The sequence below is a fragment of the Dasypus novemcinctus genome, chromosome 21, assembly GCF_030445035.2.
Source record: "Dasypus novemcinctus isolate mDasNov1 chromosome 21, mDasNov1.1.hap2, whole genome shotgun sequence".
Lineage (NCBI taxonomy): Eukaryota > Metazoa > Chordata > Mammalia > Cingulata > Dasypodidae > Dasypus > Dasypus novemcinctus.
In genome coordinates, this window is record NC_080693.1 from 58,917,661 (window position 1) to 58,934,381 (window position 16,721).

At 59.8% G+C, this 16,721-nt stretch overlaps 1 protein-coding gene and 1 long non-coding RNA gene across 6 annotated transcripts; one reads left to right on the plus strand and one right to left on the minus strand.

Annotated features, from left to right (window-relative positions):
- Positions 1–3,330: 3,330 nt before the first annotated feature.
- LOC139437163 (uncharacterized) lies at positions 3,331–6,232 on the minus strand. The gene is made up of 2 exons (XR_011646870.1): positions 6,043–6,232; positions 3,331–5,212 (listed from the first exon to the last, which is right to left on the minus strand). It is a non-coding gene; the product is annotated as an uncharacterized lncRNA (long non-coding RNA).
- A 1,537-nt stretch (positions 6,233–7,769) lies between these two features.
- Positions 7,770–16,538, plus strand: PPP1R1B (protein phosphatase 1 regulatory inhibitor subunit 1B). 5 transcript variants are annotated; one of them, XM_004454966.5, is made up of 7 exons: positions 7,771–8,367; positions 9,925–9,985; positions 10,281–10,303; positions 10,718–10,793; positions 13,596–13,796; positions 15,509–15,628; positions 15,718–16,538. In XM_004454966.5, the coding sequence occupies exons 1-7, from the start codon at positions 8,287–8,289 to the stop codon at positions 15,765–15,767; spliced, it is 612 nt and encodes a 203-aa protein (XP_004455023.2). In that variant the 5' UTR covers positions 7,771–8,286; the 3' UTR covers positions 15,768–16,538. The 5 variants fall into 5 exon arrangements, with proteins under 5 accessions (XP_004455025.2, XP_004455023.2, XP_071066742.1 ...); XM_071210641.1 differs by lacking the exon at positions 7,771–8,367 and adding an exon at positions 8,875–8,893; XM_071210642.1 differs by lacking the exon at positions 7,771–8,367 and adding an exon at positions 9,004–9,022.
- The last annotated feature ends 183 nt before the right edge of the window (positions 16,539–16,721 follow it).

Genomic DNA, 16,721 nt, shown 5'->3' on the forward strand with positions numbered 1-16,721 from the left:
GGGGCGCCCGGGTCGCGACCCCCGACCTGCGCCCGGTGGGCGGGCGAGCCGGGGCCCGGGCCTCCCCGACGCGGCCGCCGCACGGCCCAGCGAGGCGCCCCCGGGCCCGCGCCCCCGCGCGCCTCCCCCTGCCTCCCGCCCTCGCGCTCCCTCACAAAGTTCATTCCCACTAACTCTTTTCCAGGCCACTTCCCCCTCACATCTGACAATCCGGGGCCCCTCGTTCTCCCAGTAATCACTCCACTGCACTAATTGCACATGCAAATATGCAAATGCGTATTAATTAATTACTATACTAATTAGTTCTGTGGTATTTGCGAGTAATAAATCATTGGATGGGAGCGAGGAAGCTGGAGACCTGGCCCATTTTCATTCTGCATAAAATTTTAATGGTCTCTCTGGCTGATCCGGGACGGCAGCGCGCGGAGAGGCTCTTAAAGGGCCAGTGGCGGCGGGAGGGGGCAGGGGCGGGTAGCACCGGGTGACCGCCACTCGGGGCCGGTGCCCTGGGCGGGCTTGGAGATGCTGCCCTGGCCCCCACAGGGGCCGTCTCCAGCGTGGGGTTAGCCTTTTCCCTCCTCCTCTGGGGCTGAGCGTCCTCCTGGGTAGCTTCGAAGGAGGGAATCTGGGAGGGGAGGCGGGCGACTGAGTTCAGTTTCTTTGAGAAAGGAAAGAGGCGAGGAGGGCCCAGGCCAGTGCCAAGGCCCCTAGGGTGCCAGGGAGCAAGAGAGACAGGCAATGGAGACTCCCTCTACGGTGCTTCTGAGTAAACTGAGGCATGGGGCAGGCCAAGCCTAGCTCTCACCCTCACGCTTGCCTGTCCTCAGGGGAGGAAGCTACTAGGAGGCCCTCTGCGCCCCACGGCCCTTTCTTGTCTCTGAGGCGGGCCACCAAGGCTGGGGGTGTCTCCTGCTCTCCCTTCCGCACAACCAAACAGCTGCCCCACCCCCGTGGGCACCAGCTGGCACCCTGGCAGCACAGTGCTGGGCTTGAGTGGGCCCTGGGGAGCCTGCTTTATTTCCAGGAGGTGCTCAGGACCCAGGCACGGGGAGGGGGGCTGGCAGCTTTGCAGGGCCTTTGACAGGGGAGGCAGAGGGAGCGAGTCGTGCCTAAGCCAGGGTCTAGGCGGAGGACAGACGGGGGGGGGGCACTGATGTGGTGGGACTGCGTCCTGAGCTGGGGCTCCCCATGCCAGGGTCTCCACCCTTCCGCCATCAGCAAGCCCCCACCTCAGGTACAAGTAGACCTGATCTGCAAAACACTTTGTAAGGAGTCTAGGGGCGATGGTCAAAAGAGGGTCAGTGATCTCGCGGGTGCCAATAATACCAGAACTAACGAGACTCTGAATTAGGGCAGGGGCTTTTCTAACTGGGGAACTGTTCTGAGAGCTCGAGTTGCCTCCTGACCTCGCAGTGACATCGGTTTGGTGACACTTTCCATTTTATCATCAGATGGAGAAACGGCCACAGGAAGGTTAAGTGGCCCATCTGAGGTCACCCAGCTGTAAGTAGCGGAGTGGGATGTGAACCCAAATGTCCAACTCTGGCATCTGGGCTCTTTCCACCACACCGCCCGCCTCTTCTTCACCACCGTGTCCTCAGCACCTGCTCTGAGCCAGCCGCGGTACTAAGGACCTTCACGTGCAGTGTTGCACTCAACCCTCACCACAACCCAGGAGGGAGGTTCTGGGAGGATCCCCACTTTAGAGATGGGGAACCCAAGGCTTAGAGAGGTGGCCTAAGTTGCTCTGGGGGCCTAGGGCAGAGCCAGCACTGAGCCTGTGTGACAGCAGAGTCCCCCAGGCTTTCCCATCCCACTGTGGGAGCACAGGGGCGGTGGTGGGTTGTGGCAGCCAGGAGAAGAAATGGAAGGGATTTCAGTTAGACTGTGGGAGAATTTGCTTCTTGAAAGGTGCAGGCCCCAGGAGCTGGGGCCATGTGAAAGCTTTTCCTTCCTTCTGCAAAAGGAGGCTGGGAAGGGCTGCTGGGGTGGGGGAAGCAGACAGGAGCAGCCCAGAGTAGGAAAGCCCGGTCAGAGCCACATAACCTAAAGGTCTTGGCTGAATGTTTTTCTTTATTTATTTCTTTACTTTGTCCCCAGAATTCCTGACCACTCTCTCCACGCCTTTTTCCTTGGAAATTTCCTGGACACCCCCACTCCAAAATTTCCTACTTGGGCAGACCCAGGAGATCCAGTCTCTTCTCTTTCTCACAGGGGATGAGAAAGTAATTCTATCACTTTGTGAGCACTTACTATGTGCCGTGCATGTTATGTGCATCAACTTATTTCATTTTTACAAGAATCCTAATATTGTTAGACCCATTTTATAAATGGAGATACGGAGGAAGGAGAGGTCAAGTGGCCTGCACAGGGTCAGACAGCTAGTACGTGGTGGCCTTGAACTCAGGCAGCCTAACTCTTGAGCTAGCATGCTTTACCATCCTGCTCCCCTGCTCCCTTTTTCCTACAGAGCTTCTTGTGGCTACAGGGGCATGACTGAATTGACCCCTTGCCCAGCGGAGTCAGGGAGGACAGTGGAAGCAGGCCTTTCACTCCAAGTGCCTTAGAAACTCGCAGATGCAAGGAGAAAGGACCTGCCTCGCCCCTGCCATTCCCAATGCCCCCACCCCCGTGCAATGTCCATGTTGCCTCTCATTTGCTAGCACAAGTTGAGCAAAGTGAATATTCAGGAGACCCAAATCCCTCCTCTCAGTATCTTGAGGATTGGGTGTGTGTGGGCATCTCCCGGGAGCAGAACGCTATCCCGGCATCCCTTGCCCCCTCCCAGCCCACCCTTGAGAGAACAGCAGGGCCTGGAAGTCGGTTAGCATCTGTCAAGGGGACCACCTGACATGGGGAGTTGAGATTCCAGGGCTGTCAGGGAGGAGCCCTGGCTCTGACCAGGCCCCCCTCACTTCCTCGTGGCTCAGGGGACCTTCTCTAGGAAATCTGGACACCCTCAGCTCCCCTGAACTAGGGAAGCCTTTCGGACCCAGCTTCCAGGCCTGGGAGACTTGGGGTGGTCTTGAAGGCTCCTGGGAGGGATGGCCATTGGGCCACAGCCCAGGAGAAAAGAAAACCTACCCTCTTGCCAGCACGCAGGAGGTTCACTGAAGATCAGACAAGCTGAGATCTTCAGGGTCCCCTCCACACACACCCAATTACTGGGAAAAGGGGGCAAAGTGTGTGTGTGGGGGGTGATGGGGGAAGGAGGCAGGAGGGCCAGACTGGTGGCTCTGAGCTTTTCCATGCAGCCCCCGGGGCCGGGTGCCTGGGCGGTAGGAGGGGGCAGAGCAGCTGCTGGCGATTTATTAAGCAGTCACGGAAAAATTGGTTTATAAATTAACAGCTGTTTTAACTTTAGGGCCTCTTCTTCAGGGAATGGAAGCAGCCGACTGGACCGGGATTGGAGTGTGTGAGGCTGGTGGAGGGGGTGGGAGGCAGCGAGCTCCGGCAGCTGGCATTCTTCGGGGGCAGTCTCAGCTGGCACCTTGGGGGGCACCAGGCAGTGGTCAGAGCAGGGGGTCTCCAGGTGCTCTGGGCTGAGGCTGCCCTCGCTGTGGGCTGCCTGCTTACTCTCTCTTCTCAACAGCTTCCACGTGGGGGCGCCAGAGGGCAAAGATACTGCCGTACTCTTATCTGCCACCAGAGGGCAGCTTCGGCACATTGATTTCTGCTTCCCCGAGATCGGTCCCTGCTGGCCTGGGCAAGAGAGAAGCCCGGCCCATTGCATGCCGTCGATCTTCCATTCGACCATTCTGAACGTATCAAAGGAAGCGGTAGAGAATGAGGGCTCTGGGTAAAAGATGCTTAACCTCTCTGAGCCTCAGTTGCCTCATCTGTAGAATGGAATGACACTCATAAGGATTAAATGAGATAGAGCCGATAAAGTGCCTAGCTCAGTGTGCAGCACAGAGTAAGTGTTCCAGGTTTGTCGCCTTTTTCAGTTTGTATGACTTACATATTCATCTGTTCATTCATCCCTCATTCCATGCACTGCGCGTAGCACCTACTATCTCCTGGGCACTGTGGCAGGCACTGGACAATGACGCAGATAGATGGTGGGAAGTACACATGTCGGAATAGTGTGCTAATAGTTATAATGCACTAATAGAACGAATGAGGGGTGGGGGGGGATTGGCATGGATGGGGGAAAACGGAAATTTTGGGGGGTGATGGTAATACTCGTTCTATATCGAGATTGTGGTGGTGGTTACACATTGTATAAAATTTGTCAATACCTTTGAAATGTACATCTAAAATAGGTGCATTTTACTCTATGTAAATTCTAACTCAATAAAACTGATTAAAAAAAAAAAAGGACCCAGTGTGAAATTATTGAATGGACAACGGGATGGGTGATGGATGAATGAAGTATGTGAATGTGTGTCTCAGACGACTGCCCTGTCTGCCCTGGTGCCACCATTGTTCCAGCTGATTGTGCCTTTGCCGCTCCCCTCAGGGCCACCCGGTTTCCCCAGGGGCAGACCTTGGAGCTGCACCCCCGCAGCGGCAGGGAAAGGTGCCCCGGTGTGCCCAGCCAGCCCTCTCCGGCTCCTCTAAGGCTGCTTCCCGGAGCTTCCTGGGGCCTCCCTTCCAGCTGCCACGTGCCAGCTCGGCCCGTTCCGGCTCGGCTCCGTGGTGCCAAGGTCACGAGTGTGATGCCCAACTCCAGGCCCGCAGTGCCAGACGCGCAGCGGTCCAAACCCTGGCCTACTGCGCCACCTGTTGACCATTTTTGGAACTACAGCCAGCTCTCCACAGAAGCCGAAACCTTGGCTGGAGCTCAGTAGTTGGGTGTTTTATCTTTTTGAACCCTCACAGCTACCATGTGAGGTATGCTTTGAAACATGAGGAAACTGAGGCACGGAAAAGCTAAGACATTTCTACAAGGTCACACAGTAAGTTACAGACCTAAGTTTCCCACCCAGGTCTGTTGAACTCCCAGTCTCTGTTCTGTCCACATAATGTGATTATATTTTGCTGTGGGGGCAGGGAGGAAATGTTTGGGATTGTCCCCTCGTCCCACTTCCCAGAAAGGGAAATTCATCTCCCAGAGAAGGTAAATGTGGTGCCTCCGGAATGCTCAGCGCTGTGACAGATAACTGGCCCATGATGGGAAGATAGCAAGACGGACAGGTCCCGAAACAGTGTGCTCAGAGCTCTGGCCCATTAAGAGACGCCCTCCGTGGAACTTTCCTTTTTGTCGGTCCTACAACAAAACAAGCGGAAAGACCCGTAGTTCAATCACAGTTAAGTCAAACGAGGTCTTGAATTTGTTCTTTGGACCCAACCGCCTGTGCTTTTAACTCAAGAATAATAACTGAGTGGCATATTATTTTTACAGCTCATTTGCATATGATTAATTCTAAGTCAAAGCGAATGGAGGTCGCCCCGGCCCCTTGCTTCTCAGCCCCAGGGCTGCACTGGCCCTGCCGGCCTCCCCCGGCCCGGGTCGGCGCCCCCACCCCCGCCAGCCCCTCCCCCTCCCGGCCCCCGCGCACCCTCCCCCGGCTCCCAGAAGTCTCCTTTCCTTCCTCCTCCGGCGCCCACACAGCCCCCGCCACCTGAAAAACTTTTCCCCAAGTTCTTGAGAAGTCGCGTAGGATCCAGGAGAGAAAAATCAAAGTAATAAAACCTCATTTAATTCCTAACGGAGGGCAGAGCTGTGAGCCGCAATTATCTTAATGCCGAGCTATTTTTACCGTCGCTCCATCTCCGTCTCCTGCCTCTTTCTGTCGTGAGGCTTGCGCTTTCTCCCTCCGCCGCTCCCGGTCTCTCCGTCTCTCTCACGTGTTTTCCCTGTCTCTCTCTTGTCGCTCTTTCCTAGCCCTCCCCCGTTTTCTCGCTGCCTCCTCCCGAGCCCGGGCCCTGGGGCAGGCCTGGCTAGCGGAAGGGGGCGGAGACCCCCTCTCCACTGCCGCGGGTCCCGCCTGCAGGACGGGCTGAGCGGAGGGCTCTCTGCTCTCCTCTCCCTGCCAGTGGCCCCCGCCTAGGATCAGGCGGGTTTTTTCTGACACAGGGTCTCCCAGAGCGCCATACCTTTGGCAGATGCCACAGGTCCTGCCTGGTGGGATGAGGTCCCAGGGCCTTCTCAGCTCTGAGGGGCTTTGAGGGGCGACTGGTGGTGAGGCCTCCCCCTCCCTGTCCTTCCCATGCCCCAGCCCCGGAGGCCCCAGGCTCCTCGCCCTCACCCTGGCCCAGCAGCTGCTGGGACCTCTTCTGTGCCCCCTCTCACCTTTGGGGCCTTCTTATTTACCCTTCCAAGGCCCTGCCAAACTGGTCTTTGCCACTTCCCACCACACCCCACCTAGAAGAAGGATTCTGGGCCAAGCCAGAGATGCCCACACCCCAGGGCCAGCAACCTGGCATCCGGCTGTTTCCCAATAAGCACATAAGTCAACAAACGCAGCGGGACCGGGCGAGGATCAGATGGGCGTGTGTGGGTCTGAGTGGCCAGGACTGCCCGCTCCCATGAGCAAAGCTCTCCCCTCCTGCCACCCTCTCCACCCCCAAAGTGGACTGAACTTTGTGCCCCTGACCTCATTTCCAGAAGACTCCTCTGGCCCCTTGCTCCCTCCTCACTCTGCCAAGGACCCAGCTGGGGTTGGGAGTGGAAGTTGCTGAAGGAGTTGGGGAGCGGGGGGAGGGAGGGCTCCCGGCTGTTCCAGTCCTCGGCTGACCAGGAGAGAAGACAGCCAACACAAACGGCCCCGGGGGACACGTATGGCCCACAGCGACACACGCGCCCTCTCAGGGCCGGGCCTCAGGGAGGCATGCAGACCCTCACACCGCAGCGCAGACCCAAACACCTGGTCCCGCAAAGACACCCAGGGTCCATCCGGGCACTCCAGCCAACTCCTCTGCAGAGAGAGAGGCTCCCACCTCGGAAACGAGCACACCCCCTCTCTCCCAGCTCCATTTCTGAACACACCGAGCTCACACACGTGACGGCACGTGCACTGGAGCAGGCAGCCCCCAGCACACCCCGCTCTGTCCCTCTGGCTGGCTCTCTACCCTCTCCCGTAGGGCTGGGGAGAAAAGGCAGGAGAGACGTGAATCCAGGGCACCTCACTCCCCCCCCACACACACAGGTGCGCACGTGCACTCACAACTTCATACCCCCACTGCTGCACAATCTTGCACTGCGGGTACAGTACCCCCACCCCCTGCAAGCTGGCACACGCCTGCCCATCACCTTGACAGCCTCTGACATCCTCCCCCACACCCACACCCTCCCCCGCACACGTGTAGTCTTCCTACACCCTGCCACTCACTCCCGCATCCTTGACACTCTGACACACTTACTCACATAGACTTGCACACACACGCCACACCGCTCCCCTCCCCCCCATTCCTTAGCTATAGGCAGCACAGACCCCCCGTATGGGCTCACGCACACTCCCTGGCATGGTGACTGACGCGTGTGCTCCCACACGCACCCGCTCCGTCACACTCAGGCTTTCTAGGACCCCCCCATTCACAGGGTGACATGCTGGTACTCTCCATCACCTCAGGCCCCCTGCGAAAGGGCCTAGGCCATGAAGGGGTTAAGGCTAGAGTCCATCTCCCCATTATCCTCTCTGCTGGACTCCATCAATAATGCAACTTCAGGTTCTGGGGAGACGGCAGGGGGCCCCCAGCCTGCTCCCCCCGCCCTGGCTCAGCTCCCCACCCTCCTCCCGGCCCCAGGGAGAACACAGTTCTTGGCGCTCATTGGCTCTTTCCCCTGAGCCCTCCCACCAAGCGCCCAGGGCCAGTCCCAGGCCGAGGGGATGGGCTAGGGACCCCAAGGCTGGGCCGAGAGGGGTGAGCCCAGGAGAGACACAGGGAGCGAAAGAGAGGCAGAGAGAGGGAGATAGAGTCAGAGGGGAGACACACAGAGACACCCTGAGAAAGTAGGGAAGGAGGGGAGACAGAGGGACCCGGAGAAAGAGACAGACAGCAAGTGAGAGACCGGGAAAGACGAAGCAGAGGTCCGAGCGGACCCAGGCCCAGACCAGGGGCGGGGAGCGCGAAGGGAGCGGCGGCGGCCGAGCCCCGATAGCCGGGGGGCGCGCCGAGCCCGGCCCAGCAGGCGAGCCCGAGCGAGCCGACCCGCCTCTCAGCCCTCCCGCCCTCCCCTCGCCGAGCGCGGTATTTTTATCTGTGCGTGAACAGCCCTCCTCCTCCTCGCCGCACGCAGCCCGCTGTCAGCGCGGGACCCGGAGCAGCCGGGCGAGCCGAGCCGGGAACGCAGCGCGGGACCCCGAGTGGCGCGCCCGGCCCCACCGACCACCCCGCGCCATGGACCCCAAGGACCGCAAGAAGATCCAGTTCTCCGTGCCCGCGCCCCCCAGCCAGCTCGACCCCCGCCAGGTGGAGATGGTAAGGGGGCCGCGCCCCAGCCGCGGCAGCGCCCCCCACCCGGCCTTCCTCTGCGCTCCCGGGGCGCTGCCGGGACCACGCCGGCCGGGCGGGGGTGCGAGGCAGCGCGGGAAGTTCGCCGGAGACTCGCGCAACTTTTTCCCGCGGCCTCGGTCCCGAGCCCCGGGCGGGAGAATTCCGCGCCGCGAGCGTCGGGGTCAGGGCGGTGTCGAGCCGCCCAGGGGGCCGGGCACTGTCCGCGCAGACGCCCCCTTCCCTCGGCTCCCTCCCGCCGCGGCCACTGCACCCTGGTCCTAGCCCCAGCGCCCGGTCAGGCGTGAGAAACTGGTCCCTGAAGCCATCAGACACCTTGGTTCCCGCCGCCCCGCGCCTCTAGTCCCACGCCGAGCGCCGGGGCTGGGGGCCCCCGAGCCTCGTCCTGCCTCTTCCGCTGTCAGGCCTTCGAGCCCCGATCCCAGGGCGGGGGAAGGGGTGACCAGCCCTCACAAGAGCCTCTTCCCGGAGGGTAGGGGTTTCCACGGCCAGGGTCAGTAGTGGGGGAGGGGGAAGAGAGCTCGGCCCCGCGCCCCCACCCTGGCGGAGGGTCACTTGTTGCTGAGATGCAGCTGGCTCCCGGCAGAGCAGAGAGCGCGGGGCCAAGTCATCCTGCGGGGAGGTGGGGGCTGCGGAGGGAGGGCTCCCGCTTAGGCAGCCTCTAGTCTCCAGGGCAGCCCTGGGAGCTTAGCAGGGGGAGGTGGCGGTTTCAGCTTAACTCACCTGGCTCGGGCTGTCTTTGTGAATTTCCCTGGAGCTCAGAGGGGACCTAATTAACTGACGCTGGTCTGATTGCTAAGCTGGGGCCGGGTGGGGGTGGGGTTGCTTGAGTGCTCAGTGCCCCCCCCCCCCCCATTTGGCCTGGCTTATGACCCAAGGAGGGCAACTTTTCATCTTTTGGAGGCATAGGCAGGGTTCTGTAGCCTGCCTGGGAGAGACCGCCTAGAGGGACCCAGACCCAGGCCCCTTAGAGACACCCCCCATCAGGCCCCTATGGGTCCAGGGCTCAGGACCACCTCTGGCTCCCTCTGCAGCTGGATCTGGTTTCTCTGGAGCCCTTGAGCTGGCCTTAGGTGGGCAGGGTCTTACGGCACCAGGGAGCACCATCCCTGCCAGCTGGAGCCAGAACTAGCCTTGGCCCCCAGGTCCTATGTCTTCAGAAACTGGGGAGAGGAAGGGCCTCAGTGGGAGATGTCAAGGAGAGGCCTGTGTGGAGTAGCCATGGAGTGGGTGGGCATGAGCTACGAGTCACTGGCTAGGGTTTTTTCCACCTTTCTCTGGAGATGTGTGCCTTGGTGTGCTGTGTGGCCTTGAGCACATTGCTGAACCTCTCTGAGTCTCAGTTTCCACCTCTGTAAAATGAGGGGGCTCAATGAGCTTGATAGTTCCTTTCAGCTCTGACAATCTTTGATCCGAAGGTTTCCTGGGGACTCCAAAGCGCCGGTAGCCTCCTGTTGGGGTGGGGGGAGGCAGCAGGCATCTGTGCTGCCCACCCTCCCACGCCCTCTTCCTCCATTTCCTTAGATCAGGCGCCGGAGACCGACCCCTGCCATGCTGTTCCGACTCTCAGAGCACTCCTCACCAGGTGGGCCCCATCCCTGCCCCCCAGCCCGGGGCTCCCCAGCCCTGGCCCCACCCTAAGGGATGCCTCCCTGGGGGCCCTGCCGAAGTCTCACAAGCAGGAGACTGGGGAGGGGGACGGTCTGGGAGCCCTACTCCATGGGTTCCTTTGTGGACCAGGCCCCTCCCAACACCAGGAAGGAAAGGGCCCCCTCTCCCTCTCCAGAGCTTGAGCCGCGTGGGAAGGTAACTGGGCTTCTCTCTCTCTGCCCCTCTCTCTTCTTGCTCCCTGGCTTCCGGTTCCCCGTGGCCTCCCTCAGAGGAGGAGGCCTCCCCCCACCAGGTGAGTTTCCAGGACGGCTGGGCTGGAGGGAGGGAGGCCGGGAGGGAGGGAAGCTGGGGCACTTTGGGGTGAAGTAGCCTGGATTACCTCCCACCCAAAACCAAGGCCCAGAGGGGTGCCACCCCGAGGACACATTAGCATATCAATCAGCACCTCTTCTGAGAGTGCCTGGTGCCGGGATGCCACCCGCAGATTCTCTTCTGCCCTTCCTCTGCTCAGGCTGGGGCAGTGCCCCCAGGACTTCGGGCCCTGCCCTGAGCCAGGCTGCCCCTCAAGAAAGCCCTTCCAAAGCAGCGTGAGGACCCAAAGGCTGGTGGCAGTCTGTGGGAGGCGCTGTGGGTGGGATGGAATGGAGGGAGGGTGACGGGAAGGGGGCTCCGGGGAGCCCACTTAACCTGGCACTTCCCCTGGCAGAGAGCCTCCGGAGAGGGGCACCATCTCAAGTCGAAGAGACCCAACCCCTGTGCCTACACGCCCCCCTCGCTGAAAGGTACTACCCCACCGCCAGGCTGATGGTCCTTTTGACGCTGGGAATTTTGGGGTTGACACTGGGGGAGGGAGGTGAAGTGATGGCCTTTTGTCAGTGGGGCCAGGGATTGTCCCGTGCTCCCCTGCCCCCCTCCCAAGAGGTCGATTCTTTCTTAATTTGGCCTAGCAAAAAAGAGAGCCTAGAGGCCCAAAAGGGCAGCTGTGGGCCTTAAAATCAGACTGAAGTCTTCAGGGTTGAAAGAAAAGAGGTGGCCCCTGGTCTAAAAGGACAGGCAGGCATCCTGCGCGTGTGCCGGGCCCACACCCGGCTCACAGAGGGGCCCTCTGGGGGCTGCCCGCTGCCCTCCGCTCCTGTCTGCAGGATGCCTGCACAGGCCTGCGCGCGAACGCGCGTCTTCCCTGCGTTTCCTTTCCACCGTGAAAGGCAAGTCATTCCTTTAGCACGTTTCCTGACCACCTTGGGTGTGCCAGGTCTCATTGGTGGGCATTCCTGCCCTCCTGGAGTCCCTTTGCCCTGAAGGGGTCAGTGAGAATCCAGAGAGGAGGGTGCATCAGCCTGGACTTGGAGACCAGGCAGGGCAGAGGGTCGCGAAGGGGAGGAGGTCTTCAGGGCGGGCGGCACGCTTGGATTCTAGAGGCGAGCTGCTGGCGAAGCACCTGGAGGAGAAGGTAGGGCAGGTTAGGGTGTGTGCGTGGGGGGCTCTCTTCCTAGATAAGCCCTAGGATGACTTCCCATCCCCACCTCAACTCTTGCCCGAGGCACCTCCTGTCCTGCCAGCCTCCTGTCCTGCCAGCCGCCTCCTCCCCGGGAGGGCAGGAGGCCAGAGGGTGTGCTGACAGCTCCCCCCACCCCTGGGTGGGCTTACCGAGTTCCCAGCACTGGCCAAGGTCAACAGGCATGCCAGCCCGCCCACCTGCCAGGACTGGGAACAGAGAGAAGCGAGGCTGGGAAAAGAGAAGGCTGGGCGCTTCCTTCTCCTGCAGGACAGGAAAGTGAGAGGACAGAGCTGAGCGAGGGCACGCTGCTGCCCATCCCCCACTGCCCCTTGGACCCTTAGGAGGGTCTAAGTGGAGGCGGGGGGAGAAGGGAAGTGGAAATGGGCCGGGAGAGGGGTCGACAGCCTGGGGGCTGTGCTGGGGATTCCTGGAGCTTAATAAGGGAGACTTGGGGTGGGAGGTTCAGGGTCCCAGAGGTGGAGGCAGAGCTGACAGAGTCTGGGAAGGAGACCCCGAGAGCCTGGGAGCACGAGGCTCGCAGGAGGCTCACGGGGCACTGCAAAGCGCTGCACACACCTATTGTCACTGCAGCTCACGAACTCTCCTCCCCCGGCTGCGGGAGGGGGAGGGGGCCGGGCTGCCACCTCCTCCCCTCCCTTCCTCCCTCCCTGACCCCAGGCCCCTCAGGGGACTCTTCCTCTTGGGGCTTCCTCTGTACTCCTCTTGAGTCCCGGGAGGGCACTGTCTTGTGGGCTCGACTTCCTTTCTGGGCAAGGGAAAGGACCTGGCAGTGTTGGGGGTTTGCAGGGGGAGGTGTCAAGCGCCCACAGGGGAGAGGGGCCAACACTGAGCCTCGGTGGAGGGGGGGTCTCCAAGGCTGGAGTTCTCACACTTGGCTCAAGGTGAAGCTTTGCGGGGCGTCCCCAAGGCCAGGGCAGGGCAATTTACTGCGCTTTTATTGCCTGGGTAACTTGCCCAGAGCCAGCGGGAGGCACAGGGCTGGGAGCTCGGGGTAGGGTGGGGCAACGGGCACACACAATGCACTCTCTGTGCCTTGTGCCTGTCCCCCGAGCTGGCAGGAGGTTCCGGCCTGAATCTACCCCTCAGGGCCTTCTGAGAGGAGGGGCCAGTGGTGGGAGCCTCAGCAACTCCATCCCCTAGCTCCTCGGTGTCTTGTCTGTGGGCTGTGAATGTAGTGTCCCAAACGCTCCTGGCCCCCTGCTGCCCCTGCCCCAGGCCCTCCTTACAGTGTCCCCTGAGGAGCCCCGCATCCTGGCCCCTTTCCCCCAGCTCCCTACTCCTTTTCACCTTTTGAAAACCTCCCCAGCTGCCCACACTGTTCCCTTCCTAGGCCCCATCTGAGCAGGCCTTGAGGGGTGGGGATTGCTGCTTTCTAGGTCACTGCAGAGGGAGCTGGGAGCTTGGGGATGTGGGTCAAGATTGTGGGGGCTGCATCTGAGCACGCCGCATCCCCAGGCACAGGCTCTGCTGGCTGCAGTCTATGTCCTCCAGCCTCAGAATCGCTCCTACACTTTGGCGCCTGGGACAGGGATGTATACAATGGCATCTACGATAGGGCAGGGCTGGGAGGGGGCACCAAGCTTCATGTGGAGGGGAGGCAGGATCAGGGTGAGGCATAAGCAGACTGGACACTCCCCCAGAAACTGAGTGGGGCCACCCCTCAGGTCCTAGCCCACAGACCCTGTCTCCAGCTCTGGTACTTGGCAAAGCCAGGAGCTCCCTGCCCAGGGAATGTTAAGCTGCTGCCATGCCCGCCTGGTCTTGCCCTTTTTGGTGCCCTGTGGTGTGCGGTTGCTGCCTGGTGCCAGCCTCCAGGAGGCCAGCATCTTGGGGCAGCTTAAGAGCCAACCATGAGCAAGAGTCTACCCCCTGCGGCTTCTGCCTTGGTCAGCTCCCCCAGCGGAATGACCTACAGCATTTGGCTGGACCCCTCAGGGGTTTAACTTTGTTCCAGGCCCATGGGAAGTAGGCTGGGGGCTGGGCCACACCGCTCCTCGGCTCTGTGCGCTGCCTCTTGGGCCCAGCTGACCTCTGTCTTCCTGCCCCTGCCCCTGCCTCGTGCCAGCCGTGCAGCGCATTGCCGAGTCTCACCTGCAGTCCATCAGCAACCTGAGCGAGAACCAGGCCTCGGAGGAGGAGGATGAGCTGGGGGAGCTGCGGGAGCTGGGCTATCCAAGAGAGGAAGAGGAGGAGGAGGAGGAAGAGGAAGATGATGAGGAGGAGGAGGACAGCCAGGCTGAAGTCCTGAAGGGCGGCAGGGAGTCTGGTGAGCCGAAGGGGCTGTGACACCTGGGTCCCCCCATATTGGTTGTGTGGCTCCTCCTTGAGTGTTCTGGGACATCTCAATCCAGCTCAGTTTCCCACACACGTACAACAGTGCCACTCCATCTCTCACCCCACAGGATGCCTCATGCACAGCCCTATCTGAGACCTGGGCAGCTCCCATCCTTGGCTCAGCCTCTCCCCAAATCAGGTTTTTCCTAATAATTCCTCTCTTTCCTGAGAATTAAGGTAAGGCCACATGGGACTTGAGGCTAGAGTCAAGAAAGGACTTCCCATCCTTGGAGCTGAGGGGCGCAAGGAATGTAGGGAGAGAGGACTGAGAGAGTCCTGTGCCCTTTCACCTGCACTTCCGGCCTAGGATGTGGTCTCTGCTGGGAGGCAGAGGGCTGCCTGGCATGAAATCTGAACTCTAGCTGTTTGTCCCTTTTTCCTTCCTCAAGCTGGGGGGTGGCAGTGGGAGTGAGAGGGTGCCCTCTAGTGCCTAGAGGAAGAATCTAGGATTAAAGAACCAATCTGGTCCTCCGTCCCTCCAACTCCAGCTGCCTGAGAAGAGAGGGGCCTGGGAGGGACCTAAAACCCACACAGAAGGCCTGAGAGCCAGAGGCCCCATATCCAAAGTCCTCGACAGAGGGTTCCAAGGACCAGAGAATTTCTAGGGAGAAAGATCTCACCCCCTTCCGTGGTTAGCTCTTCCATGCCTGGCCAAGGAAGTCTGTGTCACATTTGTCCTTCCTAGTGCATGTTAAACTTTTTGGTTCCATTATTAATTGGGATGAAAAACAGCAGACCATGCCTGCTTGACATGGCCAGTCCCTGCACCCAGAAGAAAGGGCCTGGGCATCCTGTCTGCATCCCTGGGGTTGGAGGCCTCAACCATGGGAGCAAAACTCCCTGCTTTTGCTGCCAGCAGTGATGGAGAGTGCTTCTCCTGCTGAGAACGCCAGAACAGGTAGAAAGGAGGTGAATGTTCCCTCTGGGAAAGCAAGAGGGGGAATGGGCCAAATGGTAAGATGACTAAGGAGCAATCTCAACCACCCCCTCTCACAAGGCAGCTCCTGGGCTGGGCAATATATTAACTATTGACTTGCTGAAGGAAATCTACACAATTTCCCCTTCAGAGAGGTAAAAGACCTATCTAGGTCATATACTAGACACTGGGAGTGCTCTCCTAGGCCAGTGCTTGCTCCACTCTACCATGATACCCTCCAAAAACTCATCCTCAACTGTTAGAGAGACTCAGCTCATGCTCCAGAACAGCCAGATAGATCCTCAGAACCTGTGTTTCTTTTTTTTTTTTTTAAAGATTTATTTATTTATTTAATTCCCCCCCTCCCCTGGTTGTCTGTTCTCTGTGTCTATTTGCTGCATCTTGTTTCTTTGTCCACTTCTGTTGTTGTCAGTGGCACGGGAAGTGTGGGCGGCGCCATTCCTGGGCAGGCTGTACTTTCTTTCGCGCTGGGCAGCTCTCCTTACGGGGTGCACTCCTTGAGCGTGGGGCTACCCTACGCGGGGGACACCCCTGCGTGGCAGGGCACTCCTTTCGCGCATCAGCACTGCGCATGGGCCAGCTCCACACGGGTCAAGGAGGCCTGGGGTTTGAACCGCGGACCTCCCATGTGGTAGACAGACGCCCTAACCACTGGGCCAAGTCCGTTTCCCCGAACCTGTGTTTCTATCCCTCTTTCCTGTCCCCAGCTGGGCAGAAGGCAACCCGTGGCCAGGGTCTGGAGGGGCCCTGGGAGCGCCCACCCCCTCTGGATGAACCCCAAAGAGATGGAAGCTCTGAGGATCATGTGAAAGACCCACCGCAAGGCGGTGAGGCCTCGAGGGTGGGGTGGGGGAGGTGGGGCTGGGCTCTTGGTGCACAGGGTCAGCTCCTGAGTGCCTCCCTGCTTGCCTTGCAGAGCCTGGGGAGGAGCCACAGCGCCCGGTCCCCCTTGAGCCTGGCACATAGGCACGAAGCCCTGCATCTCCCAGAATGGAGGAAGTGGAGGGGGCATCGCTGCTCCCCATAACCCCACTCTGTCCCCACCATATTTTGTACCTTTCCCTCACCCGCTAGGGCTGCGGCTTCTGATTTCTAGGAGATTAAGGCTGGTCTGTGTTTGCTTGTTTGCCCAACTTTGGCTGATGCCTAGAGTCCCTGGGTACTTGCTGCCTGATGCCTACCCCTGCCAGTCGTTCCTCCTTTCACCCAGTGGGAGGTGGGAAGTGAGAGAGCCCGCACTGGATAATCCAGAAAACCAGGGCCAAAGGTTCACCTTTCACAATTCTACCCTCCAGACCCCTTCCCCTGGGCACAGGAAACCACAGGGCAGGACCCTAAGATCTGGGGAAAGGGGGTACTGAGAACCTTTAGGTGTCATAGATCCTCCTCCTCCATCCCCTCTCATATGATGGATTCCAAGTCACCGCCCATCTCACCAGCTTCAACTAGGGCCCAGGACTCAGGCATCCTTTTCTACAGCCTCAACATTTTGGAAATCTTCTCCTTACCACCCCTGCTCCCCAGCCTGGGTGCCTGGAAGATGGACTGGTGGAGGCTGCTTTGTTGCGTTTTGTTTGTGCTTTGTTGCCAGGAATGCCGCCTAGTATATGTCCTTGTAGGGGTACACGGCGTGGGGAGCCAGGTTCTCCTTGTCCTCCAGCTGCTCCGCCCCCTTCCCTTTCTTCCCTGACTCAGGCCTGAATCCTTCCCGTGCTGGAATAAATCTTTGTAAATAACTGTTCTGAGACTCCTCTTTCAGGGGAAAGGAGTAGGGAGGGGAATGTAAGGGAGGGGGCTACTGATGTTAAAGAGGTTGGGAGTCATTCAATGGATTAGGGTTGCCACCCAAGTGCCCAGTCCTCCTGGCTTGGGGTCTTTCCTGCAGACAACAGGTTCGTGGCACTCTTGCAAGGGCCACGG

What these genes read in the sequence shown, in the direction of transcription:
- PPP1R1B (XM_004454966.5), top strand. Translation starts at nt 8,287, where the DNA reads ATGGACCCCAAGGACCGCAAGAAGATCCAGTTCTCCGTGCCCGCGCCC. An exon ending in AGGAGGCCTCCCCCCACCAG is followed by an intron (nt 10,304 to 10,717) that starts GTGAGTTTCCAG and finishes TTCCCCTGGCAG; the next exon opens with AGAGCCTCCGGAGAGGGGCA. An exon ending in GAAGGGCGGCAGGGAGTCTG is followed by an intron (nt 13,797 to 15,508) that starts GTGAGCCGAAGG and finishes TCCTGTCCCCAG; the next exon opens with CTGGGCAGAAGGCAACCCGT.